This window comes from Chionomys nivalis, chromosome 8 (genome assembly GCF_950005125.1).
Source record: "Chionomys nivalis chromosome 8, mChiNiv1.1, whole genome shotgun sequence".
Classification (NCBI taxonomy): Eukaryota; Metazoa; Chordata; class Mammalia; order Rodentia; family Cricetidae; genus Chionomys; species Chionomys nivalis.
In genome coordinates, this window is record NC_080093.1 from 91,497,453 (window position 1) to 91,516,978 (window position 19,526).

Genomic DNA, 19,526 nt, shown 5'->3' on the forward strand with positions numbered 1-19,526 from the left:
AAATTGGGCCAGTGGAATCTGGAGTCCAAGTCTCTTTTATTTTAGCAGCCTGGCAGGATCAGGTAGCAACAGGGTTCGCTGGAGGGTAGCACAGGCCTAGGGCGACAGCTCCTGTCTGGATCCTTAGAGCACTGGAGACCTCAGCTCTGTGGCCTTGAGAGGACATCAGCCTCAGGGGCAATCCAGACACTGGGTATAGGTAGGGCAGCCAAACCCTCCCCCAGATCCAGCCAAACAAGCTCTCCATGAGAAGGTTTGCTCCCTGGCCCGACAGGGCTCCTTCCCCAGAAGTTTTTGCCTGGTTGACTCAGCAGTGCTTAGGAATGTGTCCCTTTCCTAACACACGGACTTTCCCCACTCTGGGCCCTGGAATTCTAGCACAACAGGGTCCGTGACCACGAGCTATGGGCCTCTGGGAGGCTCCCATTGGGCATCAAGTGGCGGCAAAGAGCAGGGCTGTCTGCACGGGCTGAGAGCTGGGCACACAGCGTGGCCAGGCGGCAGGGTGTGCCGCAGGGCTCTGAAGGCGGATGGCCCTTATGGTAGAGAAACCAGAAGGTCTGGAAAAGTTGCTCATTGTCCCGCATGCGGTAGACCAGGTTGTGCCAAGAGGCAGGCAGAGCATCTGGAAGTCCGTAGGTTTCTCGAGCCCTGTAGAGGCGCTTCCAGTGTGGTGAGGCTGCTGGTGCATTGGCCTCAGTCAGGTTCAGGATGTAGGTCTCATGGTCCAGGACCACATGAGAGCTTCCGGGGTAGTTTCCATCTATTTGGTAGACTCGGTAACCTGCAAGAAAGGGTTGACATGGTAAAAGGAACAAAGGCAACTCTGGGGAGGACCTGCCATGCCTTGACTTCCTTCCCTTTCTGTCGCACAAGCCTCGGGAAGGAAGGTTCCCTTCTGCTTCACTTACCAGGATTAAGGTTGATATAGGTTGTAGCACTGGGCCCCAGGAAGGCTACAGCTAGCGGCCGGCTCAGAGTCTCCTCATCATAGAAGATCTCAAATTCATCCACATGAGTGTGGCCAAAAAACTGACCAGCCAGAGTGTTTTCATACCTGGCCAGAGACACAGTGACATTAGATTGTAGGGAGGCAGAAGTGAGGGTGGGTAGATCTGGGGAGTTAGGGTGGTCCTTCTCCAACTTGCTAAGTAGCTCCTCCGCCCCGTGGAGAAGACTGGGAGACTGTGAGGTGCTTGAGGAAACTGCCCCCCCCCGACAGTTTTTTTTTTTTTTTTTTCTTCTGTGTAATGGCCCTGGTTGTCCTGAAACTCACTTTTTAGACCAGGCTGGCCTTGCACTCACAGAGATCAAGGTGTGTGCCACCACATTCTACTCTTGAGTGGATTTCAACCCTTCATGCTCCACACTCCAGCCCTCTAGTTTTTTACCTGGCTACAATTTTGTAGTAATTCCAGCTCCAGCTCTTGAGGCAATGCCCTGGAGGAATGTGACCAATTATATGCACCTGAAGGGAGAATTAGGGGCAGTTAGCAGAGATTTGAGGAACAACAGATAGCCTTGGGCGGAGTGGCCAGAAGATTGATTACCTGAAGGACATCAGAGGGTGACCGTGGACTCCAGGGAACACTGGGTTCCAGGAAGTGAAGTGACATTGCCCTATCCCTGTCCACAGGTTCCCAGCCCCCACAGCACCTACTCCACCAGGGTGATTACTCCCCCTTACTTTGTCTCCTCGATTCTCAGCGGCCTGAAGCTCTTCCACCAGCCACTGGAGTTGTCCAGCAGGATCTGTGGAGTTGATCAAGAGCCAAAAGTTCTCACGGGAACAAAAATTCATATTGAGAGAGATGAGGCGGAGGCCAGGGCGTGGGGTAAGGGCATAGAAGCCCCCAATTCTGAAACAAAGTAAGCAAGAGGTGTCACTTCTTGGACAATCCTAGTCCTGCACCCCTGGTCCTGTGCCAGGAATAGGCACACATGACATCATCCCCCACCTCCAGGAGCTCCCATCCTAGCTGAAGACCAAAGCAGCGGTAATTACAGGGCTCCTCCCACAGTAAAGAAGGTTCAGAGTGCTGAGGGCTCCAGGAATTCAGGACAGAGATTCAAGGAAGGCAGAGAGCAAAGGCCTTTCTGAGGGGGGATGCTATGAGCCTAAGTCAAGTTGAGGAAAATGGGAGATATTTAAAGGGGAGGGGAATCATTTAAGAGAGAGCCGCCCTAAGCAGATGCGAGCTGGGGTGTGGTGAGGTTGCACTGCTCACTTCTAAAAGAGGGTGGCTGGAGATAAGAAAGGGAAGGTGGGGTCAGCTTAGGAAGGGCAGGAGATGCTGAGGACACTTGTTAGAACAGAGTTTACACAGTTCTAAGGGAAGGGCAGGAGATGCTGAGGACACTTATTAGAACAGAGTTTACCCAGTTCTTTCCTTTCCCTCTGTCCATCTTTCTTCTCCCTTCCTGAATTTCCACAGACTGTAAGTACCTGAGGGTGTGAAGGGCGTCAGCTGGTAACCAGGGCTCCCAGGCCTTGGCCATTGCTTCATAGAGCCATTGTGAAGACTGGTTCCCCTTTATGAAGGGGGGAGGGAAGCCATTGACAGGAGTGCTCTCGTGGTTGCCCACAGCAGGATACACTGGCACAGGCCCCAAGAACTTCCTCACGAGGTCTGTGATGGTGGTCAGGGCCCTCAGCTGATCCTGGCGAGACTGTTGCCAGACATCATGGGCAGGGATGTCTCCTGTCCAGTACACCATCTCAAAAGGGCCGGCAGGGCCCAGCCCTTTCAACAGGCTCTCCAGTGTTCGCAGAGGCAGGTCACACTTGCTGTACTCGCCCCAGTACCCAGCCCCTGCCCTGGAGTTGGGCGGCCACCCAGAGCTCCGGCGGCAACAGAGTGGATCCGCACACTTAGGATCTGTGCCCTCCAGGTAGTCATGATCCCAGTGTAGGTCAGTGAGGAAGAGGACACGGCTGACGGGGGCACCTGGGGGCGGTGGGCTCGGTGGTTTGGGGGGTGGCTTCGGCACTGATGGCAAAGAGATGTTCCACGTTGAAAAGATGTCCCAGTGCCCACAGGAGGGACCCAGAAGCAAGCCACAAGCTTCAGATGGGCTCAGAACCGAACGTCTCCACACCTCCACCATATCGCCCTCAAAGAGATGGACAGCCGACTGGCACACGTTCAGTGGTGCTATGTTCAGCATCTTGCACATCTTGATGGCCACAGAGCCTACCCGGGCCACATTAGGCTCCTGCTGTGGTGGATGGAAACAAAGACGAGAGGTCAGACATAGAACCAAGTGAACCCCGGCCACCACTCCACAGGCTTCCGTGTCTAAATCAGGGCTAGGATGAACTCAGTGGCACCAAGATAAAGAGATCTCAGTGCCTCCTACACAGTGCCTCGCGACAGGCGCACCAGGCCCTTACCTGTCCACTCTTTAGCTCAGCTCTGGTATTCTTTCAAGCCCAGGATTTCTCAAGACATTGTTCTTTACTCTTATTTTACAAAGGTCATAGTGGGGTAAAGGTCACAGTGGGAAGTGGTTGCCGTGAACACAGAGGAAGCAGCCTCTACCGAGAGTATATTGAGCCCCGGGGCAGATCAGTGCCCCTCACCCTGCCCCCAGCATTCCACTACAATCCTCCCTTCTAGTGCTCACCTTCAGCCCATAGTTTAGAGCAGTGAATAAGACTTTGCAGGCCGGGCAGGTGAGGTTCCGCCACCCGAAGGCATTCTGGAGCGGAGGCACTCTGGCACTGAATTTGACGGGATGTTCTTGGTTAGGAAGAGGATAAGCTCTGGCAGGAGCCCAGAGAACCACGGAGTCAAACAGAGCCGGCATCAGCACCAGGCCCAGCCCCATCCAAAGGAGTTTCACCCTGGGTGCCGGTAAGGACCTCTCCAGCCTCTGCTCCCAGCAGGCTCTGAGATGGCCCTGGCCGGATGACGCTCCGTGGTGGGGCATTGTTAGACTTCGTAGGCCGGAGTGGATACCCCTCCAGGCCCAACAGGCCGAGGCCCACACTGGCCCTCGGGCCCCGGGTAGCGTTGGAGACACCCGATCACCCTTGGTTGTGGTTGACTGATCGTTCAGCAGCCAGCCACAAGACAGCTCCTCCCCTTCCTGTTCCTCTGATTTCCCCAGCAGCCGCGGGGAGTGTTGTCAAAGCTTGGGGGCGGAGCAAAAGGGGGCTTCGTCGGCCGGCCCCGATCCCGCCCCTGCCACGCCCCATCTCTGCGGGCCGCCGGGAGACGCTGGAGGTGGGCAGGTGCACTTTGCGGTGACCAGTGCCGCCACCATGAGCCTCTGCTGTGCGGGGCGCGCTGGCCAGGGACTGCCCGGGGCTTTCGGACTGGAACTGGTGGAAGCTTTTAGGAGACTCCTAGAAGGCTTCTCGGTCCCCGTTTTTTACCTTCAGATTCCTAGAATAGATACCAGGCTCGGCTAGCCATTTGACTTGGAAGGGAGACAGGGAGAAAGGGCTGGGGTAGCGATCCTTTCACTGAGCAGACTGATCTGCCATAGAAGTCCCTCCCCTGGGTTTCCATATGCTCTAGAAGCATTACAACACCCCTGAGCCACTTAATTTTTTGTTAATATTACTTTATTTTAATTAAAAAATTTGTCCTATTATTGTTATTATTATTAATTTTATGTGCGTGGGTATTTTGTATGTGTGTGCACCATGTGTGTAATGCTTGCTGGAGGGCGTAGAATCCCTCAGTACTGGAGTTACAGATGTCTTGAGCTGTCATGTGGGTGCTGGGAATTGGACCAGGTCCTCTAGAAGAGCAACACTATTAGGTGTGCGGCCTGCCCTGGAGTCTGGTGACTTACCGGAAGACATATTCTTAAAGAGAATTGACTCTTCTCTCCTCGTAGCTATCCAATGCCATCATCTTCCTTAGCTAGGAGTGGGACTTTGGTGCTCCAACACCCAGGCTGGAATTTTGTCTAGCTTGAATATCCTGTGCATGTTGTCACAATTGCTGTGACTTCATTGCAGACAACTTCCTTGTTGTACCCCAAAACAGCTTGTAGTCATCCACTGCCTCTGGCTCTTTCGGTTTTTCACCACCTCTTTCAGTCTCCTCTCCTTGTGAAGAGAGATGTGATTTAGACCCTAGTCAGGGTAGATCACTTGGAAGTCTCTTGTTCTCTCGGTAGGTGTCTGTATGAACTCTCATCTGCCTCAAGAAGCTTCTCTGTTGAGGGCTGAGACGTGCTGTGATCTACGGGTACAGAAATCAGACACCAGAGTCATCTAAATGTTGTGCCTATTTAGCAGAGTAAATAGTAGGAGCTTCTCTCCTAGGGCCTGTGACCACAGATCCTCAACCCTGATAATGGTGCCAGGTATAGGTTCTAGCTTGCCTTTTGGAGGTCTCCAGTCAGAAAGCAGTTACGTAAGTGTTTTAAATCTTATTTTATTTGTTTTTTTACTTTGAGACAGGGTCTCGCTGTGTCTTGGCTCAGCCTCCACAGTGCTGGCTGGCTTTACTGGTGGGTGCCAGCCAAAAGTCTCCTAGTGTAGCTCTAGCTGAGAATCTAATTCAGAATTATCTGGATAGAGGGGACTTTGGGCTCACAGAAGGATGCCATTTCTTCCTTCTTAATAGAGGAAGAATTGGAGACAACAGGAATAGGCATTAAAGGCCACCCTTGGCTACAAAGTCAATTTGAGAAGTTTGAGTCCATCCTGAACTGCATGAAACTATGTCTCAAAAACTTAGAAAATTTTTTTAAAAAAGCTCAATTTATTGAATTCTTTAAATGTGCTAAACACTGATCTGTGTACTTTACAATGACGAATTTTCAATTCTCACCCCAATCCCACAAATAGCTATAATACTATTCTTGAGCTGGGTGTGGTGTCACATGCCTGTAATCCTACCACTTGGGAGGTGGAGGCAGGGGAAATAGAAGCTGAAGGTCACCCTTGTCTGTGGTCAAGTTTTAGACCAGTCTGAACTGCTTGAGACCCTGCCTCCAAGCAAAGTAAAAACTATTGCTATTTCCATTCTGGTTCTGAGAAAAGCTAAGACAAAGGCACTTTACAACAGCAAAGAGCAGTCTAATCTGTTTGACTCCTGCCCGGGCTAAGAGCCCAGGCTATAAATCCCGCTAGCAGTTTCCTTAGAGGACGAGTTTCAAGGGACTCCCCTTGCCTTGCAGACTTCATCTCAGACAATCATGGTAATGACCACACAAGATAACGTGCTGGACTTTCCTGAGGGCTCTGAGTTAGGTACAGTTTTCCTGCTGTGTTTCCCAGAATACTTTTGTATACCAAAGCTCAAGGATGCTCAGGAATAGCGCTACATTTGTATATAAGCTACACGCATCTATATACTTTAAATCCCATCTAGACTGCTTATTCCTAATAATAACTATAGTTGTTACATTGTATTGCTAACAAGAAAAAGGATACATTTAGTGCAGGCGTTATTCTTCCTAGCCCCACGTTATTTCTGATCTGTGACTGTTTGACTCTTCAAATAAAAAAACCTAGATGTGTTTATTTATTTTATGTATATGCATATTTTGACTTTGTGTATGTACATGCACCATGAGAATGCCTCATGGTGCTTGGGGAGGTCAGAAGAAAGTGACAGGTTTCTTGAAATAGAGTTGCCAATGGTTGCTAGTTTCCATGTGGGCACCTGGAATCAAACCAGGGTCCTCTGCAAAAGCAGCAAATGCTCTAAACTGCTGAGCCATGTCTTTAGCCCCCAAACTTCAGACCTGAACCTGAGACCAGCACACTCAGACCTCCAGGATGAACATAAAGACTATTTAAAACCAAAGGCACATGTTTCAGTGTAGCCCAAAGATCTTCGCGAAGATGGACAAAAGCAGACACTTCCAAGAAGTGAGGACTGCCTCACTGAGGTATACTTCCTGGAGGGCAGGGTGGAGATGGTACATCTGTTCACAAGGGAGACTGAAGTAAACTTAACCGCAGACACTTACTTCAAAGAAGTGTTATAGTTCTAAAGAGGCCATCAAAACTGATCACACAGGTGTGAAGATAAACACATAATTTAACACATCTTTGTTCCCCCATCCCCCACTAGACCGGTTCTTGCTGTGCAGATCTGGCTTTACTGGAACTCATTTTGTAGACCAGGTTGGCCTCCAACTCACAGAAATCCACCTGCCTCTGCCTCCCAGGTGCTGGGATTAAATGCATGGGACACTACACCTCACACACCTTTGTTGTCTTAAAAACTGTTTGTGATACCGAAAAAAAAAAACAAATAACAAAAGCTATTTATTTTCAACCCTAGAAGCTCTTCACTCCTTCCCCCTTCCTTCTCCTTTTCTCTCTCTCTCTCTCTCTCTCTCTCTCATCTATCTATCATCAATCAATCAATCTATCTATCAATCTATCATTTGTCTATCTATCTATCTATATCATCAATCAATCTATCTATCAATCTATCATCTATCTGTCTGTCTATCATCTATCAATCTATCTATCTATCTATCTATCTATCTATCATCTATCTATCTATCTATCTATCTATCTATCTATCTATCTATCTATCATCTATCTGTCTGTCTATCTGTCTATCATCTATCAATCTATCATCTATCTATCTATCTATCTATCTATCTATCTATCTATCTATCTATCTATCATCTATCTATTTTTGTGATTGGTTCTCATGTAGCTGGGCTATGCTACCAGCCTTCTGATGTTCAGATGGTTACATGCTGCCGCCTCCTCTCTGTTTTGGAAGGTAACTTCTCTCTTGCTGTCCACGAGTCCAACTAAATAGTGGTATTTCCTTAGGCCAGCCTTGGCCTGTATAGAAGAACCCATATGATCTCTCAGGGCATTCTGGTTCCACCTTCACCTTACATTCCTGATTGCTTTAGTAAATTTCATGTCCTCTGGAGTCCACAGAACAGTTACTTTGCCTTACGTTCCTGATTGCTTTAGTAAACCTCATGTCCTGTGGAGTCCATGGCACAGTTACTTTGTAGTGACTCTGGCTTTATACACATCTTCTCAAAACCCGCTTTGTGAAGGCCTCAAATCATTGCTGTCAATTGAAGCGTACCTACCTCACTTACACTATCATTTTCAAATTTTTCTGTCAATTAATTGCTTTTGTTTTGTTGTATTTTCTCCTCAGAATATTGACAGGGCTGAGCAATAGCTAGCTATTTCTCTTATCCTTATAATTAGCATTTTTCTTGCATTTTCTAAAAAGTCTGGTTCACAGGTCAGATGTTCTGGCTAGTGTTTGTAATCTCAGTGCATAAGGGTTGCTATGGGTTTAAGGCCAGCATGAGCTACACAGTAAGCTCCAGGGCTGCCTGAACTGCATAATATAACCTTATCTCAACAAAAGAAACAAGGAAGTACAATGCACTAAGCCAGAGAATACATTCCCTTACACTACCAAGTCACCCTGTTTGTCAGGACCTTTCCTGAGTGCCCCTTTGCTGGGGATGAATACTGTCTTTGCCACCAGCTAGGTGTTGAGCAACCCATCCCTTTCACTTCCATGTTAAACCAGCATCTACTTTCTCAGATAACTCCCAGGACCAACACCTGGAGATCAGGCTTCTCCAGACCACAAGCTGGAGCTGAACATGTAGGAGGGCTATTATGGGTTGCATTTAGAATCAACACCTGAGAAGGGAAGGAAGCAAAGAGCAGTGGGTGAGGAGAGTCTCTCCAGAGGCCTCAGCTGATCCTATAGCAGATCGACCTTCAGAGCTGTTCCAAGCAAAGGGAAGGATGCTGGATCTTCAGTCTTCCCTAAGTTGGTCCGTCAGAGGATGTGTTCTGCCTCGGGAAGGGATGTGGCCACAGACGAGGTGACTCTTCTAGGTAGAGGCTCCTTAGAGGCTGAGGGTCATGACCGTCTCAAGTGCAGATGGAAATCTGGGCTGCACATGTGTACCCACCACACCCTCCTCAGTCGCAGGAGAGGGTTCCAGTATAAAACTTACGTCACCATGAACGAGGCTGGTGTTGAGAGTGGTGAGAACTGCCTTACTCTCCAACATGTTAGGACCTTGGAACCTCCTGTGGGCTTGTCTGCACAATGAGCAGCTCTCGGGGAAGGGTCGTTGCATAAAGATTAAAGGCTTCGGGGTCTGGAGAGATGGCTCAGTGGTTAGAGCACTTGTTATTTTTCCAGAAAACCGAGCTTCTAGTCCCAGAATCCACATGGCTTCTCACAACTATCCATAACTCCACCAAGCGATCCTACATTCTCTTGTGACCTCCCAGATACCAGGCATGCATGTGATATTATACATACATAATCATAATACATATATGAAAAACACCAATACAGGAATTGGTGCCACTTTCTGAGAGTGGTTGATCAGTGTGGGTTGTCTGAATGGGGCTGAAAAGTTTCTAGTTAAATTTGGGTTATTTGTCTTTGCTTGTTTTGTTATTGTTTTCTAAAGATAGGGTCTCATGTTGCTCAGGCTGACTTCGAACTATGTATCTGGGATTAACCTGAACTTATGATCTTCATGGCTGTTGTTCCCCAGTGCTGGGATTGCTGGTGCGTGCCACCAGGCCTGGTTTTTGTGCAGTGCTGGATTCAAGCCTGACTTTTTGTGCATGATAGCCAAGTAATCTCCCATCTGAGCTAATTCCTACCTTGAGATAATTTGTTTGAGCGCCTGCTTATGATTCTTGGGTCTCTTTGTCAGGAGACCTGTGTAAATTCTATACAGGTGGCCAACCAGCTCTTCAACTGCCCAGGAGACCACAAATGAAAACCTGCATCTTTGGGTTTGGGTGGGGAAAGGTCTCCCTCCTGTGGAATTTTTAGGGAGTACCAGTGAAATGAGACTGCATTTATAAGCAGTCAACTCCAGAGCAGGGAATATAGACTCCCCTCCAGTAAAGCTGGTCCTGGAACTCTTAAGGGGAGTTTTGTATTCAGACCACCTGGGTTTGAATCCTAGTTCTGTCACTGTTTGTGTGATCAAACAAAGCATGTCATTACCCCAACCTTCTGATTTCCAGGATTATAGGTGTGTGTGACTACAGTGAACATGGCATGATTTAATTGGTATTAAATGTCACATATTTATCAGGCAGGGGTGGGAGAGAACAGAGACAAACTATTATATGAAATTTGGATCTGAGTGTCAATAAATAGTTTTTTTTTGCACACTGCCATCTTGTTCATTATGCATCACCTGTATCAGCTATGACACCCGTGTCAGAGATGAGAAATCACAGCATGGATGGGATGAGTCTTAACACCTGTGCTCTTAGCTTTATAGAAAATATGTGATAAGGGCTGGAGAGATGGCTCAGTGGTTAAGAGCATTGCCTGCTCTTCCAAAGGTAATGAGTTCAATTCCCAGCAACCACATGGTGGCTCACAACCATCTGTAATGGGGTCTCTTTTGGCCTGCAGGCATACACGCAGACAGAATATGTGTAAAATAAATAAATAAATAAATATTAAAAAAAAAAGAAAATATGTGATAAAATCTGTTCTAATTTTATTTTTGAAATAGGGTCTCATTATGTAGTCCTGACTGACTTGTACTCAATCTATAGACCAGGCTAGCTCTCCTGCCTCCGCTTCTGAAGGGCTGGAATTAAAGGCATGCACCACACCCAGCTAAATTCTGTTCTAGATTTGGGAGTAGTCACATTATCTTGAAGAAAACTGGAATCGCTCTAGTGGTGGGAATGCAGATAGAGAATCCAGGGCAGAAGGTTCAGTGCGGTACTTTAGTTCATGCGGTGTAGATCTGCTTTACTTTGGGAGAGGGATCTGGAAAGAGAGGGTCAGCTGTGAGTCTTGTCACAGCTGGCATCACAATGACTGGGTAGCTTGTGCCTCCTCCGTCAGTCACCCAAACAAGCCAAGCCCAGCTGGTTCCTGTCAGCACTCACATGGACAGACGATGTCCCCAGTATTTGCCAATGATCTCCAGCGCTGCTGGAGGAGGCTGTCAATGCAGAGCTGCCTCACACGGGTATGTGGCTTGAGACATTGCTGTCGCCAGCCATACAGTTTCAATGTGGACAGCTCATTTTTAGTGACTCAGAGATGTGTAATGGGAGTGTAATGTAGAAAAGAATGTTTCAACCCCGAGGGCTGAACAAGGGGAGATCCAGTTGGTAAAGCCAGAGATTTTTACATCTCTCACCATGTTTAGTCTCTGAAGAAGCTGAGCCCTAGAGGTAGGTACTTTTCCGCCATTGTCTTCTGACCTCATCCATGGTTCTAGTCTAGCTGGGCGTGCTGGGAAAGGCCTGTAATTCCAGCTACACAGGAAGCTGAGGCAGGAGGATTACAAACTCAAGTTCAAGGCCAGCCTTAAAAGCTTATACCCTGTCTCATAATAAAAAATAAAAGCAAGGCTAGGGATGTACCTCCAGAATGAGAAAGACCCTAGGTCTAATGTCAGTACCACAAACACCTTCCAATGCCCAGTCCTTCTCCCTTTTTTTTGTTCCTGGGTATCTACCCCACCATAGCTTCCTGTCCATGTAAACCATACTGTATAATCTAACACAATAGTTCTCCCATAGACACTCTTAGTTCCTGGGCCTCTTGCCCTCCCTCCCTTCCTCCACTCACAGGTTCCCTTGTAGGCCAGACTGGCTTTGAGCTCTAATGTAGATGAAGATGACCTTCAGCTTCCACTCCTCTCTCTGCATCCCCCTTCCAAATGCTGAAATTCCCGGCATGTGCCACCATGCCCACCGTGCCTGATCTGTGCAGCACTGGGGATCAAAACCAGGACTTTACATGTGGTAGATAAGCACTCCACCAACAGGGGAGACCCAGTTCTCTGTCTTTACTCCTGAACTTGAATAGCAGGAGCTCTGTGGCTGAAGATCAGGATGCAGTGCTGAAGTCACAGCTTCCCACGGTCTCTGCTTCAAGACGTCACCATGTTTCAGGTTGCCAGGATCAAGCCTGTCTACCATAAACGGGCTCACAACTTGGTAGATATTTTCATATTTCTGATTCCTCTTTCACCACAACACCCGCTCTGCCTCGGCAACACCCACAGTGATTTTTGCCTTCTATGTGACAGATGATTTAGGAACCATACAGATTAAAATTCCATTGTTTTAACAAATAAGTCCTACATGATAGTCATCCTCTCCATGTCTCCTGCCTTAACGCCCTAGAAGTCACACACGACACTCACTGTGTGGCGTGCCTTTTTCTTACGGATGACAGAACAGGTTCAGAGACTTAAGTAACTTGTCTCGAATCACATAGCCAGGAAGTAGGAAAACCCTGTTCCCAGCAGTGATGGCGTTGTTCCGTGTCTCACTCTTTGTTCTCTCTGGGCTCTATTGGTTATTTTCCCCTTAGTATTACATTCCATGTTGAGTAACAGATAGCTGAAAATGACAGCCAGCAGCTCCTCCTCACACACCCACAATTTTTTTCCTTCCTTCCTTCCTTCCTTCCTTCCTTCCTTCCTTCCTTCCTTCCTTCCTTCCTTCCTTCCTTCCTTCCTTCCTCCTTCCCTTTCTCCATCCCTTGTTCTCTCTCTCTCTCTCTCTCTCTCTCTCTCTCTCTCTCTCTCTCTCTCTCTCCTCTCTCTCTTTCTCTCTTGTTTGTTTGAGACATGGTTTCTCTGTGCAGCACCGGTTGTCCTGGAACTCACTCTGTGACCAGGCTGGCCTCGAACTCAGAGATCCAGCCTCCAGAGTGCTGGAATCAAAGGCATGTGATACACCACCTGCCTCCTCTCTGCTTTTTATCATTAACAGTGAGTTTGAGGGCTAGGTGTGTTGGTGCACACCTTTAATCCCAGCAACCAGGAGGTAGGAAGAACTCTGTGAGTTCTGTGCCAGCCAGAGCTACATAGTGAGACCACGCTCAAAAACACGGAGACAAACCCAATGAAAAGAAAGCAAAGCTCGGGGCTGAGGGTGTGGCTCACTACTAGAGTGCTTGCTTTGGCGTGCTTAAAGCTCCAAGTTATGCGCCTGCACTTCATAAAACAGACAGAAAAACAAAAGAATAAAGATGTTTACATGAGATCCTGATAACCTGACCTCAACCCCTGGATCCCACAATGTGGCTGAACTATGTTCTGACCTCCACATACACTGGCACCCCTACCCTCGCCCCCCCCCCGGTGCAGGTACACACATATACACACTAATAATTTAGAAAAGAATCTCTGAAAGAAGTGGGGAAGTGAGTTGTGCGGCGCCTGTACCCCACTAGTCTCATCTAAAGAGGCGCTGAGTGTGAGGGTGGTCGGAACTATCCAGCAAGGCATTACTCAAAATCAAACCAAATAAAGGAAAAAAGCAAACAGAAAAACAAAAGGAAGGACCTTTAATGAAAGTGTCACAAGTCCCTAAAGGAGGTTAAATTTTTAGGAACCACATTTCAGAGAGACTGTGATTTAAGTCCATTTAAGTCCCACAGTCAGTCAGTGGAGAAATCCAAGTCTGGGGTTCTTCCTGGTTGCCCAAGCTTCTGTCTTGAACCCAGTATTGATGTCTTACTCCCTCTGTGTGACTCTGTCCCATCCTCTTTCCCCATAATTCATTGTGAAACTCTTGTTCAAGCCATGATTTAGTTCAAGTTTATGAAATAGCCACAGATCTGAAGATGCCACGTGACCTTCCCAGACAGCATGCCTCAGAGGTTAGACATGATTATGAAAGTGGAAAATATGTCACACTGCAAATAACCAAGGAATTGTTCATTTTGTTCTCATTTTAAGAGATTTATTTATTGTTATTTTTATTTGTGTACAGATATGTGCAGGGTGAGCATGCCACAGACCAAAAGCTGGTTTCCTCAGGGCTGGTGTTTGTAGAAAGCCCAGCTTGTTCCATGGGTGCTGGGATTTGAACTCTAGTCCTCATGATTGAGCAGCAAATACTCTTAGCTGATGAGTCACTGTGAGAGCCAAAGTTAGTTTTATCTTAATTACTGTGCCTAAGAGATCCACGAAACAAAATTGCCTCTGATCTGCAAGCCCCTTTCCCAAGACAGACAGTTCCTGCAATGCTGGAGACTATGTAAGATAAAAGACACACATTTTCACTCCCTAAGCAGCTACCCTGGATATGTTTGATCACATGTGGGCAGGAGGTTAAAGGCAGGAAATGCATCAGAAGAAGACATTTGCTTCTGATTGGACCTGATGGGAAATACAGCAAATTGTGGATTTTGTCTTTTAAGCCCCTTCACACTGTGACTTGTGGCCATTTTCTGGAAAAACCAGAGATGGATCTGGCCAGAAGGTCAATCAACCTGGCCAGTGTTTAATTAAAGTTTGCTTCAAATTTGAGTTTAAACTGCAGTAGTGGTCTTATTCTCTCTTGGTGGGATTAACACTACCTTTCTGGCCTTTATGATGGGTAATTTGAAACCAGGATCAGAGAAATTTCTTCCACTCCTTGCCTGGTTAAGAAGTAAACTGGAGCTGGGCAGTGGTGGTGCATACTTTTAATCCCAGCACTCAAGGAGGCAGAAGCAGGGAGATCTCTGAGTTCAAGGCCAGCCTGGTCTACAGAGTGAGTTTCAAGACAGCCAAGGTTAAAGAGAGAAACCCTGTCTAAAACACAAAACAAACCCCAGAAACAATAGCAGAAAATAAGTAACCTGGAGACATTCAAAAAATGACTGAGGCCGGGCGGTGGTGGCGCATGCCTTTAATCCCAGAACTTGGGAGGCAGAGGCAGGTGGATCTCTGGGAGTTCAAGGCCAGCCTGGTCTACAAGAGCTAGTTCCGGGACGGGCACCAAAACTACAGAGAAACCCTGTCTCGAAAAACCAAAAAAAAAAAAAAAAAAAAAAAAAAAAAATGACTGTGAGGAGTGGAGCTCAGCAGTTAAGAGAACCTGTTGTTCTTGCAGAGGACCCAGGTTTGTTTCCCAGCACATACATCATGAGTGTTCACAGACAGGTACTAAAGAAACCAGGGCCATTAGTCATGAAGGATCATCTCCTCAATGGAGGAAATGTATACCCATTTCCCAACCAGAAGGCTGGGAGTGGATCTTGTTTGTCACCTGGTGACCTTTGCTATATGTAAGTACAGTCCTCACCCAAATCTCCCAAAATACTTACCCCAGACTCTCCCTCCCTAGGCATTTATCTTTAACTTTGTTTCTCAGTCCATGGAACCCATCCTTAGGGAGATGCCACATATACTGGATAGCCTGGTACTTTCTACACTCTCTTGGTTGTACACTACACCAGATCCTAGGCCCTTAAACTAAAGAGCCCATCTTTATGGTAGAGGTTACATGTGATTTGCAAGAGTTTTGATGTAGTCATGCCTTAAACATTTGTGTGTGTGTGGAGGGGGGGTTGAGATAATTGTTACCAGGAAACCTTTTTCCAAAACTGTACTGAACATAAATACATTTAAAATAAACTGCCTGGTGCCAGACTCCAGAAGACTGAACCAGCTCAGCTAAGTCAGACTGAACTGAGTTTCCTTCTTACCTCACTCAGATGTTTCTATACCAATTATGGCATGATGCTTGCTGGGGATCCCCTCAACAACCATCTGCCACTTCAGGTGCAGAGGATCTAAGATGCCCTCTTCTGACTTCTTTGAGTACTTCAGACATACATGGATGCAGCACACCCATACACATAAAATAAAATAAATAAATCTAAAAAGTATTTTAAATAACCAAGGAAGTGATCTAGTTCCTTACCTTACAAGTGTTGCTTTAATTCCTATCTTTAGATTTGCAGGTGGAAACTGCTCAATTGTTTTCCGCCTTCCCAGACCCAAAATAACCACATAGAAACTGTATTATTACAACACTGCTTGGGTTATTAGCTCATGTTTCTTATTGGCTAAATTAACCCATTTCTATTAACCTGTGTATTGCCATGTGGTTGTGGCCTACCAGTAAGGTTTCATCTGGCATCCTGTCTCCTGCAATGACTACATGGCTTCTCACTGACTCTGCCTTCTCTTTCCCATCATTCTCTGCCTAACTGGATTCTGTTTTGCTGCAGGCCAAAGCAGCCTCTTTATTCATTAACCAATAAAAGCAACACATATACAGAAGAACCTCCCACATCGTAGACTGAAAGGTTTCCACTGCTCTAGCACAAAAGACACAAGCAGACATTTGGGCTAAGAAGTTGCTGATTTGAGCAAAGATAGGAAACAGCACTCTGGGCGACATAGGCCGACTGATTAGGGAAGCCTAGTGACATTTGGAAATGTTTGAATGTGTAGGGATATTACTCTACTTCCACGCTGGTGTCATAGTCAGAATAAGTAAAACCATCTGCTTTGAGGAATGATTCCAAATGTGGGTGACGAAACATGGTTCAGCCTTACTGCAGCGTCTTGTGCAGGCGGACCTGTGTGCAAGGGAACTAGGCAGGCAGAGCTTACTTCATCTTCATTTCATGCCTCATAAGGCTCTTCTGCATGTTGAAAGCCAAACATTGTGTAGGACAGGTGGGGAAATGAATGGAAGGTCAAAGATCATACAGATGACAAAGGCTGGCAATGAAGGTGAAGTTTCCCTTTTTTGCTCCTTCCTCTTCCCTTCCCTTTTTTCTTCCTTTTCTTTCCCCTTTCTCCCTTCTTTTCTCCTCTTCCTTCTCTTCTCCTCCCCTTCTCTTCACTCACTTCAATTCCTCTCTGCTTTCCTGTTTTTTTCTTTTTTCCTCACTTTCTCCTCCTCTTCTTTTTTTGCAAAATATAGTATATGAGTGTGTACATATGTATGTATATATGTGGTGTGGGACCATGGTCTGTATTCTGTCAATTATATTTTAAAGAAATGCTGATTGGCCAGTAGCCAGGCAGGAAGTATAGGTGGAACAATTAGACAGGAAGTAGAGGTGGGTCAATGAGAACAGGAGAATTCTGGGAAGAGGATGCAGTTGTGACCCCTCCACAGAAGAAGCAAGATGTGACTGCCTCGCTGAAAAAGTACTGAGCCATGTGGCTAACATAGACAAGAATAATGGGTCAATATAAGTTATGAGTTAATAAGAAACCTGAGCTAATGGGCCAATCAGTTTATAACTAATGTAGACTTCCGTGTGATTTCTTTGGGACTTAATGATTGCAGGAACTGGGCAGGATAGAAAACCTCATTGAACATATATGTATGTATGTATGCATGCATATATAGAGAGGCAGACAGAGAGGTAAGAGCACAACAGGGTCTCTTGTTGATTGCTGCTGTGTCTCCCAACTGCTGGCCTTCCAGCTTCTCTCTCTGTCTTCCATTCTGTGGGAATGCTGGGATTATAGAGGCCACAATCTGGCTTTGTCTGGGCTCTTGGGATCCATACTCAGGCCGTCAAGTTTGTGTATCAAGCACTCCTCCCCCGCCCAAACCATTTCCCCACTTCCTGCCCCCCCCCCCCCCCCCCCCGCACTGCATCTAATTAGATTTGCATTCAATTCACTTTGCGTCCTCATGGCTATGGTGTGTGATCTGTAGAGAACATGTTGAGTTTTGGAGTGACTAATTTTTATTTTGGTGTCCTTTCAGGACTGATGTATAAAAACAGTTCCTGTGTTCAGAAAGATGAAAGGTTCAGTTGGGACTAAAGTGACCATGAGAGCCTTTTAGGGAAGCAGTGGCTAAAGCGATCTGTACGATGCAAGAAGTTTAGATTGAGGCGGCAGAAAGGCAGCAAGATCCATGCAAGTCTGGAAACTGGTTTGGGTTCAGACAGTGATAGTGACTTCAGTTCCAATCCTTTTGTTGAAGATTTTTGAATTACATTTAAAAACAGGTAACATATTTACATGAATCTAAACTCAAATGGTAGGTTCGAAAGGGTGGAGAGTGGAAAGGTAAAGGAAAATGAAGCTGTCTTCTTTGTTTCTGGCCACCAAGCTCCTCTCCGCTATGACAACCGTAGCTGGCATCTACTCCCTGTAGAAACTCTTCGTGTTAGCTTGGCTTGTGTGGTAGGATTCATGAGCGAAGCTGAGAGCCTCCCTGTGACTGAACCTTTTGTATTTCTAGCCATCTGTAAAATTTTTATTTGATTTCTTTCCTTTATCCATTTTTTTTGAATTGTTTCTGTTTTTTTAAGATTTGGTTTTTATCTTTATGTGTATAGGTATTTTGCCTGCATGTATTTCTGTACACATGCACATTTCTTGGTGCTCACAGAGGCCAGAAAAGGACTTCAGACCCCCTGAACCCAAAGTTATAGACAGTTGTAAACCTTCTTGTGAGTGGTGGGAATTGAACCTGGGTCTTCTGGAAGAGCAGCCAGTGCTCTTTAATCCCTGAGGCACTTCTCCAGCCTGGTTGTTGGTGTTACAAATTTCTAAGAATTTCTTTTCTCCTAAAGAGACTAAGTAGTTCCCATGTTGAGCTGGACAGCACATGGGAGGCAGAGACAGGAGGGTTAGGAGTTCAAAGCCATCCTCAGTCACACAACAAGTGTGACTAAGGCCAGCCAGAGTCTTTGGAGAACTTGTCTCAAAACAAAACAAAACAAAATAGATGTTTCAATTTTTTTTCTAGTTTTATTTTTCCCCTTTTGGCAGCTATTGGAATGCATTTTTTTTAAAGTTCAACTTTTCTTTTATGGATTCTGTTTTTCCCCCCATATCGATCTTCCTTTTTCAGAAAAGAAGAAATAGGAATGCCAATACCAGATGTGGTGTCTGTCACATGCCTGTTATACCCAACACTTGGTAGCTGAAGACAGCAAGAGCAGAAGCTTAAGGGCATCAGTTTCACAGAGAGTTCTAAGCCAGCCTGGACTACGAAAGAATGTCTCAAACAACAATAAAAAAGAAAACAGGAGCTGTTGCCAGTGTGGACCCTCACCTAGACTTGGGGTGACACATTGGACATCAGCATCTTTGGGATCAGCTGACTGTAAGCACCAGAGATTCTGAGGATTATGCGCATTAGTAATGAACTATTGTTATGGAAATATTTCTTACCTCCTAAGAGGCTGGGACTTCTGCAAGACCTCATAGCCAGAGTTAATATATACCTTGAAGTCTCTTAGTGTAGTGGACCCCTGAGTTATAGCTGTGCCATTTTGTGAAAGTATTCCTTAGAATACTTTAAGTGCTAAAACCATCTTGGGTAAACTGATCCCCGGTCATGTAAACCCTCCATAAATTCCTATGCAATGTATCCCTGACCTCAAGGTTGTGAGAACTGCCTCCCCAGTGCTGGAACTGAAGGCGTGTGATGCTACACACCCAGCGACGCCACACCCAGCCCTGCTTTTCTTTTTTAAAATATAGAACACTTCATGAATTTGAACTTCATCCTCATGCATGAACCCTGCTAATATTCCCTATATCGTTCCAGTTTTAGTGCGTGGGCTGGTAAAGCAAGCACCCTCTCTGACTTTGATGCTAGTTTAGTCTTCCCTGTTTGGAGATGAGAGATGGCAGGTGACAATAGTTAAAAATAAAGAACTTCCTTTTGGGTGACCTGCCCATACTTAGCTTATCATGGCTGGCCTTATTTGAAATTGGATGTCAGATTGAAGATATAGTTTAGTGATAGCGTGTTTGTATGAAGTCTTGGGTTTAATTGGCAGCATTTCTCTCTCCCTTCCTTCCTCCCTCCTTCCCTCCCT

At 46.3% G+C, this 19,526-nt stretch overlaps 1 protein-coding gene and 1 non-coding gene across 2 annotated transcripts; both read right to left on the bottom strand.

The window, feature by feature from the left end:
* Positions 1–19: 19 nt before the first annotated feature.
* On the bottom strand, positions 20–4,087 carry Smpd1 (sphingomyelin phosphodiesterase 1). The gene is made up of 6 exons (XM_057778162.1): positions 3,628–4,087; positions 2,447–3,219; positions 1,688–1,859; positions 1,392–1,468; positions 912–1,057; positions 20–784 (listed from the first exon to the last, which is right to left on the bottom strand). The coding sequence occupies exons 1-6, from the start codon at positions 3,931–3,933 to the stop codon at positions 375–377; spliced, it is 1,884 nt and encodes a 627-aa protein (XP_057634145.1). The 5' UTR covers positions 3,934–4,087; the 3' UTR covers positions 20–374.
* A 15,088-nt stretch (positions 4,088–19,175) lies between these two features.
* Positions 19,176–19,282, bottom strand: LOC130880886 (U6 spliceosomal RNA). Its single transcript, XR_009057678.1, has one exon. It is a non-coding gene; the product is annotated as a U6 spliceosomal RNA (small nuclear RNA).
* Positions 19,283–19,526: the final 244 nt, after the last annotated feature.

Coding starts and splice junctions, on each gene's coding strand:
- Smpd1 (XM_057778162.1), bottom strand. CDS start 3,933: ATGCCCCACCACGGAGCGTCATCCGGCCAGGGCCATCTCAGAGCCTGC. Junction 1,860..2,446: donor GACGCCCTTCACACCCTCAG/GTACTTACAGTC, acceptor ACTTTGTTTCAG/AATTGGGGGCTTCTATGCCC. Junction 1,469..1,687: donor CTGAGAATCGAGGAGACAAA/GTAAGGGGGAGT, acceptor TTCTCCCTTCAG/GTGCATATAATTGGTCACAT.